Source organism: Pyricularia grisea (assembly GCF_004355905.1).
Source record: "Pyricularia grisea strain NI907 chromosome Unknown Pyricularia_grisea_NI907_Scaffold_2, whole genome shotgun sequence".
NCBI classification, from domain to species: Eukaryota; Fungi; Ascomycota; class Sordariomycetes; order Magnaporthales; family Pyriculariaceae; genus Pyricularia; species Pyricularia grisea.
Window position 1 is genome coordinate 7,406,168 of NW_022156717.1, and position 15,228 is coordinate 7,421,395.

The following is a 15,228-nucleotide window of genomic DNA, read 5'->3' on the forward strand; positions in this document are numbered from 1 at the left end:
AAAAAAAAAAAAAAAAAAAAAAAAAAAAAAAAAAAAAAAAAAAAAAAAAAAAAAAAAAAAAAAAAGACGGAGATAGAGATAGAGGGGAGGGGGGAAAAAAGAAGAAAAAGCAAGAAAACCACAAAAGATATCAAATATTGATCAGACAGTCAATGAAGGAAAATAAAAGAGGAAAAGAAACAAAAACCCCCACGCAATGCTCGCATCTAGCCTTTTTTTTTTCCACTCCCGCCTCCATATTCCGCTTTCTCTTCTCTAAAACCTCCACCCTGACATTAAAATAAAACCATGGGCTGCGCGGCAACCTTGGGTTGATTGGGGAATTTTAAATTTTTTTTTTTTGGGACTTTTTTTCTTTTCTTTTTGTGTTCCTTCTCGTTTCGTTTCACTGCATCCTTGTGCGCATATCCTTGTCCACCTTTCCTCAAGTAGTACTTTGGTGTGAACCTGTCTTATCTCAAACCAAGTTTTCAGGACCTACTTATCACCTCCTCGTTCAAAGTAAAAAAAGAATGAAGCAGTCCCCGTAGAAGAACTAGAGCATCCGCCACTGTGTAACGACCATCCGAGCATCGGTATGTGAACGTCAGAGTATATAATCAAAAATTGGGATTGGCTCTGATAAGAAAAAAAAAAAGCGGAAGGGGAAAAAAAGAAGACATTCTTTTGGGTTTGGGTTTCAACACCCATGAGACCCCAACAAATCTTATACATTATTCAACAGAGGGTAAGGAGGAAATGCAAGGTTGCAACTACGTCTAGTCATGGCTTGGAGAAGTAGGTGAGCTGGATTTACGTCGTGTTAGCATATTGCATGAAATGTAAAGCAAAATTGCCAGACAAAGCACGTGGCAGAACATACTATGAGTCTTGGCCTCCATTGCGGTTGTTCCTCCCAGGAGATCTAGGCGAGAACGACGGAGACTGAAAAGAGAGCAGTGTCAGTACATGATATATCATCACATCTAGAATCAGTCATCTCTTAAGACTTACCGTTGGCGAGTAGGGCCCTGGGCTCGTGGGCGATGCCTGTGCGGGCGACCTCTGGAATGACGGACTTGTGGGAGAGTAGTGTGCATTTGGTGAGGTAGGAGACGCGTGCTGTGGCGAACCAACATAGTACATGGGGGATGTGGCACCTCCTGGAGAGAAGCTCGGGCTGGCAGGTGAGTACAGAGGCGAGGTGGGCGAGGCGCCAAACTGGGCGGGCGAGGTTGGGGAGTAGTGATTGTCGCCACCAGTCGGCGAGCCAGGTTGATAAGTCGGAGAGGTCGGGCTGTAGCCCATGGAATCGCCTGCACCATGGCGCATGATGGGAGAAGTCGGCTGGAACGAGGGCGATGACGGGCTGAATGAAGGAGACGAAGCACCGTAGCGACCGCCGTCCATCATGGGAGAGGTAGGAGAGTACCCAGCCATAGGCGAAGTTGGCGAATAACTGCCGTATCCAGCACTGAATGGTGAAGTGGGCGAGGTGCTGAAGGGGCTGGTTGGCCTGGGGCTGGTGCCAGATCCGTAAGGGTTCATGCTGCCCAAGCTACCACCATACTCGGTTGCGAAGCCTGTGGGGGTATCGGAACCTCCGCTCATAATGGGCGAGAAGTTACCCATGGTGGGAGAAGCCATGCCCAGGTTGTAACCAGAGTCACCCATGGGTGAGCCAGTGTCGTAGGGTGTTGCGGCACCCTCGGCAGAGCTACCCTTGACTGTCAGGCCAGGCATCAGACCCATGCGCGCGTTGTTGGATACGACCGTCTCCAGCATCTTGGGGTCGAGTAGAACCTCGAACGCGCCTGTGCCCATGGGTGCCAACTGGCCGAGCATAACGTTCTCTGAAATACCACGACAGTCATCAAGTTCACCGATGGCAGCTGCCTCGAGCAAAATCTCAACGGTCTCCTCGAACGAACAACGCATCAGCGCTCCCGTGTCTGCACGGTTGATACCGTGACGTGTGACGGCTGCTATGCTGCCACGGTACGTCATGACATCGACCAACAACGCAAGATGGCGATGGTTGACATAAGAACCGTCGAAAGCAAGCACCTGTGTCAGCTCTCCAAGCAGCGCAGTTCGGGCTGCCTCGATACCGAGTAGGTCGACGATTTGGTACAGGTCGTTGGTAAGCGTCCTCACGCTGTCAACACCATCGACGCACAAAACCTGGCGCAGCGATGTGCCTTGTGTGTCTAGGTACCATTCCTCACACTCGGGCGCGTCCTTGCTGTTAAGCAGAGATCCATCCGACTTAACAACCAGCCTCGTATCTTTGTTCAAGAAGGCTCGCTCGATGCCCTTGATACCTCTGAGGGTCAGGCCGTCAAGCATATGCTCCTCCAGGCGCTTGAGAATCTGGTCGGATTCAATATTCCTTCCATCCTTGTCTTCTTCATCACCCTTCATGACGTGACGCATACGAATGACCTGCTCGTCGGCGTTGTTGTCGCTGTGCACGACAACCAAGTCGCTTGCGTACGCACCCTTGATGCTGGCAGCTACATCTTCAATGTGTAAGTTCTTGTCAAGCATCTTTTGACGATCCAGCGTGAGACGCAAGAGCCAGCGAGATTGGTTCGATGGTTCATCTTGATGCTCCTCGGGAATGAGGTAGTGTCCTTCGAGCATGTCGGCATCTTCTTCGATTGTGGTGGTCTGGATCTCTGGGTCGTAGTAAATCTCGGTCATGGCGGTCACGGAGCGGAGGTTGGTATGTTCTACCAAACTACGAAGGATCTTGGCGTTCTCCTGCTTGAAATCAGGGTATATCTTGGGGTCAAGACGTACCACCATGCCAGGCGTCTTGATTTCGGCCGAAACGTTGAGAATTTCCTTGAGACGTGGCACACCCAGCGTGACGTTCTTAGAGGAAATACCAGTAAAGTGGAATGTGTTCAACGTCATCTGAGTGGCAGGCTCACCGATGGACTGCGCGGCCAAGACACCAACCATCTCACCAGGGCTGACGAAGGACCGTTGCCATCTGCTTTCCATCTCACCAACGACGTGGTCAAAGGCGATGCGATTCAGTCGCTCGCGAACAGCCAAGCGCTTGAAGGCAAGGCGAGAGCGCAGCTGTGCCTTGAAGAGGATGGATGAATTGTAGTTTGCCTCCTTGGAGATTGGGTCATCTCCCGGGACAACGACCATGCGCTCCAAGAAGCCCTTGACAACAGGAATAACATCCTGCGGCCGAAGGTCACTGCGCTGAGCATCGTCAATCTTGAAAAGCTTCTTGGCGTTCTCAATGACACGCGCCACGTTGAGAGGCAGCTGCATATCGTTGTCATCCTTCTTCTTGTAGTTGATCTCGCGGATGAGCTGACGGTCTGCCTTGATGGCGTCGTATTCCTCGTCAAGCAGCTGCTGAACAGCAGGATCACCAAAGATTTCGTTTCCGTACTCCAGAGCATTGAGCTCACGAGGACGAGTCTCGGTCATGACATCCAGCTTGTACATGCCATCGAACTTGCTATTTGAAATGTTGAGGTGGTCCATCTTCTGCTTCTCGATAGCCATACCATCGAGACCATCTTCTCCGTAGATAAACTGGATGATGTCACCCAGGGAATTACGGACAGTTCCATCATATTTAGCAGCAACATCTTCAAGCGCCTTGACAAGACGTCGTTGAATATAACCCGTCTCGGCAGTCTTGACTGCTGTATCGATAAGACCCTCACGACCAGCCATGGCGTGGAAGAAAAACTCGGAAGGAGTCAGGCCACGAAGGTACGAATTCTCTACAAAACCTCGGGCCTCGGGTGAAAAATCGTCCTTGGTGAAGTGTGGTAGCGTCCGATACTTGAAGCCGAACGGAATACGCTTGCCTTCGACAATTTGTTGACCGACCAATGCAGTCATTTGAGAAATGTTGATTGAGGAACCCTTGGATCCGGACCGCGACATAGTAACGGCGTTGTTGATGTCCTTCAAACTCTTCTCAGTCGTGGTACCAGCCTTTTCACGGGCCGTGTTAAGCGCCTTGGAGACTTTACTTTCGAACGTCTCTCTGATGTTCATACCGGGAAGAGCTTCCAGCCTGTTGGTGGTAGCAAGGTCAGTAAGCTCGGCGACTTCTGCCTTCTGCTCATTGATATGGGCTTGAATCTTCTCAATGGTCACAGGGTCAGGAATCGTATCACCGATACCGATACTGTGGCCGTTGTGGAGTAGCCAGTAGTTGACAACCCTTTGGCAACCGTTCAGGAAAGCCATGGCTCTTGCCGGGCCTTGCTCGTTGTAGCAAATATGGATGATACCTCCCGAAGCAGCACCGACGTTCTTCTTGGTCAGAAGTCCAAACATGAGCTCACCCGATTGAATCAGTAGAGCATCATCGTTCAAGGGGTTCCAATCACCACCCTGGTGAGTGGTCACGAAGTCGGGAATGACCATGCTGATAATCTGCTTGCCGGTCCATCGTGGCCTGGGGCGGAGAATAGCAGGCTGAGGAATAATTCCATCCCAATCCGGAACCCAGAGCATAATGTCCATTACTGCTTCCTTTGTGAGGAAAACGTCACGACGACATAGCTTGTACGTACCAGCCAATGTGTCTTGGACGATACCCATAAGGGGACTGTTTCGCTGGGGCGACACAATGTTCAGTGGCACCATGCACAGCTCCTTGACCTCTGCGCGAGTCTCCTCAGTCTGTGGGACGTGCAAATTCATCTCGTCACCATCGAAATCGGCGTTGTAAGGCGACGTGACCGAAAGGTTGAGGCGGAAAGTTGAGTAAGGCATTACTCTCACTTGATGACCCATCATGGATTCCTTGTGAAGTGAAGGCTGACGGTTGAAGATGATATAGTCTCCCGTCAAAAGATGACGCTCAACTTTCTGGCCATACTCGAGCTGAGTTGAGCCGCGGTTCTTGACGTGCCTGAGATCAATCCGCGTGCCGTCGGTCCTGACAATGTACTTGGCGCCAGGGTGCTCATTCGGACCGTTGACAACGTACTGGTGAAGACGATCAATGTTGTGCGGTGTGACCGTCTCAGGGTATGTCAAAGTCCGAGCGATACTCCTGGGAACACCGACCTCGTGGAGAGAGATGTTGGCGTCACCCGTGATGACTGTACGTGCGGAGAAGTCCACACGCTTACCCATCAAGTTGCCTCGCAGACGGCCTTCTTTACCCTTGAGACGAGCGCGGATTGATTTAATCGGACGACCGCTCTTCTGCAACGATCGAGGAATTGATGCGATATCGTTATCCATGTATGTGGCGACATGATATTGAAGCAACTCCTCAAACTCGGTGCAAATGTGATTCGGGGCTCCCTCAGCATGGGCCTGCTTCACGTTGCCGTTTGCGCGAATAATGTCACCAAGCTTGTATGTCAAATCATCCTCGCTACGCATTCCCTGCGATGTACCGTCAACTGAGATACTGGGCCTGACAGGAGGTGGTGGCACTGGCAGAACTGTGACGATCAGCCATTCAGGTCTGGCATAGTCCTTGTTCAAGCCCATCTTCCACAGGTCGTCTTCTGGAATATGCTTGAGAATATGATGAGCCTGCTCGGGCGTGATGAGCTTGTCTTTGACCTCCTTCTTCATTCCCTCCTCGCGGGCTTCCTCGACCTTTGCGTAAAGCTGCAATGCCTTTTTCCGGATGTCGGGATGTGTGCTTCCACAGCCACCGTGGGGAACCTTTTCTATGCCAGTTGCGGTGTCGATACTATCCTTTTCATCTTTACCACCGGTCTCGATCTCGCAGACCTTCTTGCCCTTGCAAGCTTTCCACACCATGGCGAAACGCGCTTTTGGGTCTCGTAACCGAAGGGCTTGTGCAAATTGCTCGTCATTGTTCTATAACAGGAGTTAGCAAGATCGTTAAGGCACCCGCGACAACAAGCCACAGAATCCCACGGTCACGCTAACCTCATCACACAATAGTTTGCTACACTGATGGCAAACCATTTCTAAGATCTTTTTCGTCTTGTTGATGAATCCAGGATGATAAACGGGTTTTGCGAGTTCGATGTGACCGAAATGACCAGGACAATTGTTCATGTCGTTATTACACGTCTTGCACTTGTACTGTCGATCTGTCGTACCAAGCAGAGGATCGTTGAGACCACCTTCTCGTGGCTTTGTTCGGGTCTCGTCCATAGTATCGGGGTATTGTACGTGTACCACACTCATATTCTTGATCTCCTCGGGCGCAAGAACACCGAACTGGATCTCCTCGATCGTCTTGAGTGGCGCCGACGACGGCGCAAAGATGAGGTTCGCCATGATGAATAAGTTATCGGCGATTAGCCGAGAATGACGAACTTGAAAGTTGGGAGATGAATAGAGATGGAAGCGTCGCGATCGGTGTCGGCGTGAATTTTTTTGGTGTTTTTTTACGTGTTTTTTTTCAAGTCGCGGTCAACCCGGAAGTGAGCGAGATGTCAAAAAAAAAGCGAAAAATGCAAGTTATTAGTAAAAGCAAAACGCGCCAAATCCGAATGCTTTAATGATGGAGCCGGCCAAGTCTTGATCGATGGGAAACAGTCGCGCGATGCTCGCTTTGGTGCGGATGTACTCGAAGGCCTTCCGTTCACGACGGAGGCTCCCCGGAGGAGCGAGTTCGATGGGGGTATTGCCGCCTCTGCGTCGCGTTGATCGCCCGGCGCGCGTTTGAAAAAGAAAGTCGATGGGTGCTATTGTATCAATCAGTCGCTCTCTTGACGACGACTTTTAATTCTGTTGCGATGCCCTTTTGTGCGACGCGGGCGGCGTTGTTCGTCGATGCGGAAAAAAATGGGTTGGGGGCTAGGGCGACGTGAAGGCGAGCCAGAAAAGCTCACGTCTCTTTTCCATTCCCCAATCCTCGATGACTGACCAACGCTAGTCCTGTTTGGGACCATGCGCCACTCCCTTTCTTTGCGATGGGGCAGAACGCTTGGCTGTGGGGCCCTTCACTGCTTTTGACCACACTACGCAGGAGGTACGTGTCATACACTATTGTTTGTAAGCAAACCATAGGAAATTCCATGTACCGTCGCGTATCCTAAATTGCTAAATTGCTGGCTTGGATCCTGTCGCGCCCGAAAACAGGCATGCAAGCCAATGTGTCTTTCTTGTAGGGCGCGGCCGAACTCTGCGCGAGGGTTCACTGCGGGAACCAAACTTGATTTTTTTCAATTTAAAACTTTGTTTGTTATTTACCATGTGAAGCACGTGTTTCTTTTTTCCAACATCCACGTCCCATAACATTTTACTTGAAACCTTCTGTTTTCTGTTGGTTGAAAAAAACTTTAAAAGAAAAAAAAAAAAAAAAAATGCCCCTTTTTCTGGATCATGTTCGTGCCCTGTATGCATCATGACTAAACTGACAACTCTATTACGACATATGGTGGAGAGATCAACCAACGTCCCTACCAAGATCAACCTTTCTTCCTCGATCTGCCTTTTCCTGTCGTTGCCTTTTTAGCTGTCGACCGATTATCTACAGAACCATCGCCCTCACCATCACCAGGGCTTCTGCGCCGCATCGTGCCCGTGGACACTGCGACAAACTCCTCCTCACTGTCCGACTCCCCCAGGTTGTATAGAATCGGGACCTGAAATGTAGTGTCGTCGCCAGGGTAGCCATCATTCGCATGCACAGCCAAGACCTCGACGTCGTCATCCTCGAGGTCCAACCTTCTCTTGGCAATTTCCTCCTGTTCAAGTATATCGAATTCATCTTCTCGCTCCACGTATTGCACGTTCTCCTCAACCTCAACAAAGTCGGGCGCAAGGGCAGACCACCGTTGTGGACTCGTGACGGACCAGATATTGATCCTACCAGTCTCAAGTCCGCACGCAGCCAGCATTGCACGATGTGGATGCCACTCAATGGTCCCTTGTTCCTCTTTTGTCCCTTCTAGCATGCGAACCAAACTGCCGTGGTTACGTTCCCAAATGTAAAGTTCATGATTGTTGTAGGTCGATGCCGCCACGTACTCTCCTGTCGCACTGAACGTCACATGGTTCCACTGCAACCTGTTGACCACATCTTGAAATTTGTGCTCGTCCACCAGCTGTATCGTGTCGGGATCAAAATCCTCTGATGCCAGATTTGGCATGTGGAATGTCCGTATTATTCTGTCTTGCGAGTTGAGCAAAAGAATTTTGCCGTTCTGTGTAAGCCGCATGGTCGTTATGACAAGCGCACAAGTCTTCTTGGAGAAGATGACCTCGTGGGTTTTCGCATCGATAATATTGAGCCATCCTTTGCTCGTCCCGGCAAGGATGTAATCACCCGCAGAATCATATATGGCAACCGTTGTCATCTGCTTGGCATCTTCCTTGGCCCATTTGTCTTTGAGGCCACTGTCGTCGGTAGTCGGACGCTTAGGTTTGCACGGTAGGATATGTTTGACGTCTATGGGATTCGTAGCGTCGACGACAACGGGTTGGTCCTCAAAGATCGAGGCCACAAACTGCAGACTGGTCCTAGTTAGCATGGTTAAGTTGGAACTCGTGCAACAAAAACCCCCCGAGATATCGACTTACGGATTGCGGGGATTGAACTCTGCAATGTAGACGGGTGCCCTGAAGCGCACCTCGCGATGCCTCGCCCCATTGCTAAGATCCCAGATGATTGCCTTCCAACCCTGGCAGGCTGAAAGTAGGTACCTGCCACAGGTCGACCAGCTCAGTGATGTCACGCTTTTAGAATGGCCTCTGAGCTTGCGCGCAACACCCATGGTATCAAGATCCCACACCACAACAGCGCCGTCTACTCGCCCCGAGGCGAGGTAGTCACCTTTGCGGTTGAAGCGCAGACATGTTGCGTGACCGGACCTGATGGTGTTGGTGATGTTTTCGGGATAATCTTGAAGGAGATAATCGTCGGATAGCAGCAAGTTCATCGTGATGGACTGATGTCTGCTCTGTTGTTGTTGCTAGGTTATGCTGCCAGACGATTTGGCATCAGTTTGTGTTGTTTAGGCCATCGTTTGGTCGAGGCATGTAGTTGGCGGGGATCAAGTCGCGTCTGAAGGGAAGGTGACCGCGTCGTTGGAATTTGGAGCTGAGGTGGGGCACTTAAGATCCCTGTTCGGATGGACTGAACTGCCAAGTGCCCGCACGTCACACAGATGGAAGCTTCCCCGCGTGCCTCGATTCTTCAGGTCTTTTTTGTCAAGTGACAGCTAAAGGGTTAATGCCAAGATAGATACTGGAAGGCGATTCAATTTGACAAGATCTTAGCTTGCAACGAAGGTCTTCTAGTCTACTTCTGCAACTGCAACTGCAGTCAAGTGTCAACCAGTATGGCCAATTCTAAGTGAGCATACAATTAAATCCAGGGCTAGCTAGCACAAGGCCAAGTCTTTGTATGTAGCATCCCTAGAAATCTCTAGCTAATCAGTCAACACAACCCCCCACCAGATTTGAGTACGTAAAGGCGTTTGAGCAACCCGACAATCTACTGCCAAACACATGGATTGTTGTCAGGATAGATGGAAGAGGCTTCACAAAGTGGGTTCATTCTTGTGGATTATGAACATGTACTTTTTATTATTTGTGTGCTAAGCAGCCACTAACAAAGCCACTCAGATTCGCCCAGAAGTACAACTTCAAAAAGCCAAATGACAAACGGGCGCTTGACCTCATGAACGCTTCAGCAAAATCTGTCGTAACAGAGTTGCCAGAGATTACCATTGCATATGGGGTCAGCGACGAGTACAGCTTTGTATTCCACAAGCACTGTGGCTTATTTGACCGAAGATCAGGGTAGGTGCTTGATCATGATCTGCAGCACATCCCCGTCGTTCACATGAGGCTAAGGATCAGGGCAGTAAACTGGTGTCTACAATCGTGTCGACATTCTCGGCCTACTACATCTACCACTGGAACACTTACTTTCCAGACAGCCCTCTATCGCCTCCGCTCCCTAGCTTTGACGGCAGGGCCGTATGTTTCCCAAGTGTCCAGAACCTTAGGGACTATATGAGCTGGCGCCAGGTCGACTGCCACATCAACAACCTTTACAACACCACCTATTGGGCTCTTATTCAACAGGGTAACCTGGATCCTCACACTGCCGAAAGATCACTTGCAGTAAGTGAATGAAGCCTTTATTGATGCAATCTGCCATACCAGTCATTGACTAACAAGATGAACCAGGGGACCTTTGCTGCCGACAAGAACGAAATCCTGTTCTCCAGGTTTGGCATCAACTACAACAATGAACTGGATATATATAAGAAGGGGAGCGTAGTTTTCAGAGATGTCAGTTTACATATATTTGGCGGTGATTATTTATGTGCTGGTTCATATGCTAACTGGGCCCCTGAATAGTACATACTCGAGGAGCCCCAAGACGGCCAAGGTGTGGCGCAAAAGGTTGAGGCCCTAGTTGAGCCGGTGGCCAAGTCCAAGACGCAGGCCGAAAATGAGAAAAAGAAGCGGGCCAAAGCCAGGGTCACAGTCGAGCATCTCGACATCATCAAAGATGACTTTTGGGATAGACGTCCGTGGCTGCTGTCTAACAAGCCAGGAGAGATACCCAAACAGCCTTAGATCCCACTTCAACAGCTACCAGTTCCCAATCCCTAAATTCTGACAGTGATTGTCCGAACTAATCTTTGTGGCCTTTTGTGCTTCATGCAAACCGGCTACCACTTGCCGCATGCTGACAGCGAACAAGGCATCCTCCGCTTGGCCGGCGTGAGGTTGATGTGTATGGAAATTCCGTATCGGGTTTGGCGCTTCAGCCTGCCGTGCCTCTCCGGCGTTCCTCTTTTCGTTTCCTCTTTGCCTCCCGTCTTGCTTTCTTTTCTTCCTTTGTCTCGAGCGCTTTGCGATCTGTCTTTTTTTTCTTCCTCGCAGCGAGGATTGCATCGACATCCAACCCACCGCGAGCCTTCTTCTCCGCCCTCTCGCGCCGCCTCAGTGCCCTCCGCGCCTTGCGCTCGCTCTTGGTCTCCAGACGTGCTTCACCATCTGGCGCCGGCGTCGAATCACCCGAGCTGGTCGTCGACGAAGATATTGTGCCCTCCAACAGCCCGCCCCTCACGAATGAAGCGTACAGACCATACGCCCCCGTATATCTCGAAGCCGCGCCGCGCGTCTCGATTGCGTTCAGCGCACCGCGGCTGACCGTCTGCACGATGGCGCCCTTTTGGCTCGTCGTGTCCAGACCCTGAAGCTGCTGGTCGAAGGCGTTAAGCCACCACTGGTCGCTCGTGCAGTGCTCCTTCTTGCCTATCCCGAGCGTGTTGTCCTTGCGCGAGAGTAGCAGGGGCTTGGCGAGACCTGTCGAGTCGTCGGTCGGGTGCAGCGTGTGTCCGTGGCCGCGCCAGCCTTGTGATTTGAGTAGTGCCTGCGCGTCCATCTTCGAACCGCTCGTTGTTTGCGGTTTAGTATTTCTGGGACGCGGTATCTCGACCGCTTTGGCAACCGTCAAAATGAATTACGGTTTTGATATCATTGTAGACCCCTAGCGAGGGGCAACAATTTCGCGACTTCGCAAATGTAGAGACAAATCATGAAAAATATAATGGTGAACTTTTTTTTTCTTTTTCTTTTTTTACTTGTTCCTTTTTTTTCTCCGATCGATAACCCAGCCAGCCGCCAACCTGCGAAACCCTGGGAAAACCAAACTTTTAGCGGGGTTCGCATCGGGAGACAACAAGTGGGGCCGACCTCCGCACTCCAGTCGACCCAACTTCTTTCACAGCGGTTATAAGGCGAAGAGTTTTCGCAGTTAAAAGATTACCACTCACATAAGTAAGTATGGCTAGGGATGCTACATATCATACCTTTTTGTTAGACGTACAGAAGAAGAAAAAAGAGGAAGAAAAAAACGCCACTTAGGTCAAGTGCAGCACTTATTCAGTATATCCGTAGACCATCGCCGGAAAGGTTCCTAGTTTTGCCACTCGATTTATCTAGACTTACCGGTATTGTCCGCTGTAATCCAAGAGATACGGAGTGTGGCAGTAAAAAAAACAGGGGGAAGGTAAGAAGAAAATGCAGGATAGCCACAACCTTTTCTCTCGATCCGAATGGTTCTTTGAATGCCGAGAGGGAACCAGTAAAGCCAGGCTACTGAGTACCTAGTCCCAAATGATCAATAAGTGGCATTGGATGCCACCCAACACAGCTGGCTACGCAGCGTGGCGGTTTATCGTCAAGGCGACTGGGCCAGTGATTTCTTTTCTACGGAGCTGAGGGGCGTTTTGTGATTGCTTTCCTGTTCACGTGCTTATGGCCGAGAACTACGGAGTACGTTAAAAGCCTCCTTTTGAACCCTATGCACCAAGGCACACCATGAGCAGGATCACACATGCATACGAGAGGTAGTTAGGTTTTGATCATGCCAGAAACCAGAGCTGTTTGCCCCTCATTACGAATTACCAACCGCAATTAGAGAAACGACTTGCTTTGAAGGAATGGGGTATGACAACATGCTATCTCTAATACTCACTAATTAGATGATTTCATAATGAACAGGTAAGGCACTGGAACAGATAAAAAAAAACCAGAAAAAAAAAACCAGAGTCACAACTCCATAGGTAGATAACCAAAGAACGAGAACAAGATAGCCCAAAACCCGAAAACATGCGCCAGCCATTTAAGGAAAAGCAACATATATAAAATGATGGCGAAAAGAGACCAATATGACAAGGGATCAAGCGTGGACATAGTCGCTCTCGGTGCCCTTTGGAGCGGAGTGCGTTGATCGCGTGGGTCGCGGTCCAACAAGGCCTGCTATCCGAAGAGGTGCCTCGCAGATCTTCTTCGCAGTGCTAACTACTAGCATAGCAAATGCATATAAGGCCGCTTTCAAGTTTCCGAAAATCCAAGGCTGCCAAAGATGCAGTAAAACCAGAAAAATGGTCAGAAGCAACAGCCAATGGCGTGGGGAGTAGTACTTTGCCCGAAGTTTCTCCCGTTTGGACATCCGGTACTCAGCAAGTGAGGGCTTCTGCTCCAAGCCCAGGGGATCATGCTCCTTGCCGTAATAGTAGGTGACCCGGCCCTTGAAAATCAAGGACTCGTGCTCGGCTGTCCACTTGTCCCATCGCTCTGGGTCGCACAGAGTCCTGTGGCGCTTGATGCGGGGAAACATGACAATTCCGACTTTAGCGGTGCGAATTGGGCGTTGGTATTCGACAAGCTTGTTACTGCCCATGATATCTCGGATGAGTGATGGTAACCCTTTAGGCAGCTTGGCTCGTGCCTCGGCCAAGCTCTTCTCGACCTTTGCCTTGGCTTCATCTCGGTCATCCTGCTCTACCACCGCACGTCGTGAGTTGAAGTATATGCTCATATTTTCTTCTTCATGAGTATGTGCCCACTCGCTTCCCAGAGTTGCCATGGAATAGTCGATGATTGTCTCGGAACGACGGATGATGATGGAAAAGTATGCGGCGATCGACACGATGTGGAAGATTTGTTGATGAATCTCTGACAATTCCGGCCACTCCTGTTGAGGGGCCCCCCGACCTTGCAAGTTGATCAACGGCAAGAAGATCTCGGTAATCTCGGTAGAAAGTTGACCAACGTCGTCCCAGAACCTTGGTGTCGTGATGTTGTCTCCAAGAAAGTCCCGAACTATTGCACCCCTTCGCGCGGTGCGCTTGTAGCCTGAGTAGTAACATGTCAGTATTGTCATCGGATCACACACTTGGGAGTAGGGGTTGAGGGGAGGCTAACGAACCATCAAGGTCGAGTGTTGTCTCGTCGTGAGTTTTGAGTAGCGCCATTTGCTCGTCAGACGCCCCGAATAAGAGGCTAGTGAAGACAGTGTCCAGTAAGGCCTTGGTGAAAACACCGCACACAAGGCTGCTCTTGTGCCTTGACTCCATTAGAAGAGAGTCCCAAGTGCTTACGGGATCCGGGCAGGCAACCTGGGCAACAAAGTCGAGAAAAATCGGTGGGAAGTCCCCTTCTTTCCAAGGAGAGAAGCCCTCGGGGAACACGTCCATTCCAAAATATCTCTGTGAGAAGTACTTGATGGTAGTGAACAAGTGCATGAAGGTAGAATTGTACCACGCATCATTCAGTTCCCACTCCTCATGGAGCCGAGCAAACAAGAGCTGTGCTGGGTTGCTCTTGAGATCGCTCAGTGCTCTGGGTCGAAAGGGGACGGATCCCTTTGTCTGTGGAGTGCTTAGAGGCTGCTTGATGCCGTACTCCTCGTCTCGCACCCGTACGAGCTCTTCCAGCCGAACTTGAGCAAACTTTCTGTCATCGGTATTAAGATACCATTGCGCTACCTCGCCGTTGCTGTTCATAGCAAACATATTGCCTTTTCCCGACATGATGAAGTGATGATGCCAGAGGAGATGGGAAGTTGAGGAGCGTGTTGCAAAGTCGATATGTGAATTATGGCTTTAGAAGAAAGCTTCAAAGCATCGCGAGTAACAACAGCCCTTCTACCCTTCAGGAGATCATCCAGGTTGGACCTGCATCTTATGGAACTTGCCATCGAGACCAGTTCCTTTGGAGCTCCCGAATGATAAGCGTGTTTGCGGCATCTTTTCTTTGTTCTTCGAACACATCCATCGATTGAAAAAAGAAGACTCAACTACGAGTATATTGGAGGTATGGTATGACTGGGGCAAGGGATAGAAAGTAGGTCCAAATACCGGAACCGGACTCGGGGAACAATGCGCTTCTGTTCGATTTATCCCGATTGGAAGCCGGATTCGAATTTCTGAATTTCAAAGACATTATTTCTTCAGTCTTTTGAGCTCACAAAGGACTGACGAAGGCGGTCAAAACATGCGACTGAAGAATCCGGCTGATCAGTCCGCGTTTGGGACAAAGAGAGAACTAGTGTCCGTGCCAATTGACGCGTTTGGCTGATTCATGGTCGCAGGCTTAGAAGCCACACACTCTGCACTCATGTACCTCCAATGTCTCACTCGAGAGGCCATGGCTTGAACCTGTCAAATACCAGGGACGATGGGAAGGCGTTTTGAGACGGGTCTCAGCTCAGGTGCTAAAGATTCCCAACATAATCGTGGAGGTGCCGCAAGCAGCGGCTAGCTAATTGCTCCATACCCTAGATAAGGTACCCAAGGTACCTGACGCACGGTAGCGACTTTGATCAGCCCACCATTTCAAAGGGCAACGCTATAATAGAGCACACACGATTTGTTGTTCAATGTTGAGGATTGGTACCTGTTCAAGGAAAATTTGGTGTAGGCCATTTCAAAAATTGTTGTGTCTAAGGTAGAGAGTGGTGCGGTGCTTTGGGTAAGTCGCACAGCAAGAGCAGAAACCCAG

At 50.1% G+C, this 15,228-nt stretch overlaps 5 protein-coding genes across 5 annotated transcripts; 1 reads left to right on the forward strand and 4 right to left on the reverse strand.

Annotated features, from left to right (window-relative positions):
• Positions 1–38: 38 nt before the first annotated feature.
• PgNI_04781 (DNA-directed RNA polymerase II subunit RPB1) lies at positions 39–6,246 on the reverse strand (the record flags this gene model as incomplete). Its single annotated transcript, XM_031124824.1, has 4 exons — positions 39–786; positions 863–924; positions 994–5,817; positions 5,926–6,246. 4 exons carry the CDS (start codon positions 6,244–6,246, stop codon positions 759–761), a joined length of 5,235 nt encoding a protein of 1,744 aa, XP_030983927.1. The 3' UTR covers positions 39–758.
• Positions 6,247–7,142: 896 nt separating this feature from the next.
• Positions 7,143–8,952, reverse strand: PgNI_04782 (uncharacterized protein). Its single transcript, XM_031124825.1, has 2 exons — positions 8,497–8,952; positions 7,143–8,430 (listed from the first exon to the last, which is right to left on the reverse strand). Exons 1-2 carry the CDS (start codon positions 8,853–8,855, stop codon positions 7,383–7,385), a joined length of 1,407 nt encoding a protein of 468 aa, XP_030983928.1. The 5' UTR covers positions 8,856–8,952; the 3' UTR covers positions 7,143–7,382.
• Positions 8,953–9,212: 260 nt separating this feature from the next.
• PgNI_04783 (uncharacterized protein) lies at positions 9,213–11,506 on the forward strand. Its single transcript, XM_031124826.1, has 6 exons — positions 9,213–9,271; positions 9,376–9,465; positions 9,544–9,720; positions 9,786–10,047; positions 10,114–10,218; positions 10,288–11,506. Exons 1-6 carry the CDS (start codon positions 9,258–9,260, stop codon positions 10,507–10,509), a joined length of 870 nt encoding a protein of 289 aa, XP_030983929.1. The 5' UTR covers positions 9,213–9,257; the 3' UTR covers positions 10,510–11,506.
• On the reverse strand, positions 10,700–11,323 carry PgNI_04784 (uncharacterized protein; the record flags this gene model as incomplete). Its single annotated transcript, XM_031124827.1, has 1 exon — positions 10,700–11,323. The coding sequence occupies one exon, from the start codon at positions 11,321–11,323 to the stop codon at positions 10,700–10,702; it is 624 nt and encodes a 207-aa protein (XP_030983922.1).
• Positions 11,507–12,476: 970 nt separating the features above from the next.
• PgNI_04785 (uncharacterized protein) lies at positions 12,477–14,989 on the reverse strand. The gene is made up of 2 exons (XM_031124828.1): positions 13,655–14,989; positions 12,477–13,581 (listed from the first exon to the last, which is right to left on the reverse strand). The coding sequence occupies exons 1-2, from the start codon at positions 14,256–14,258 to the stop codon at positions 12,623–12,625; spliced, it is 1,563 nt and encodes a 520-aa protein (XP_030983923.1). The 5' UTR covers positions 14,259–14,989; the 3' UTR covers positions 12,477–12,622.
• Between the last annotated feature and the right edge of the window lie 239 nt (positions 14,990–15,228).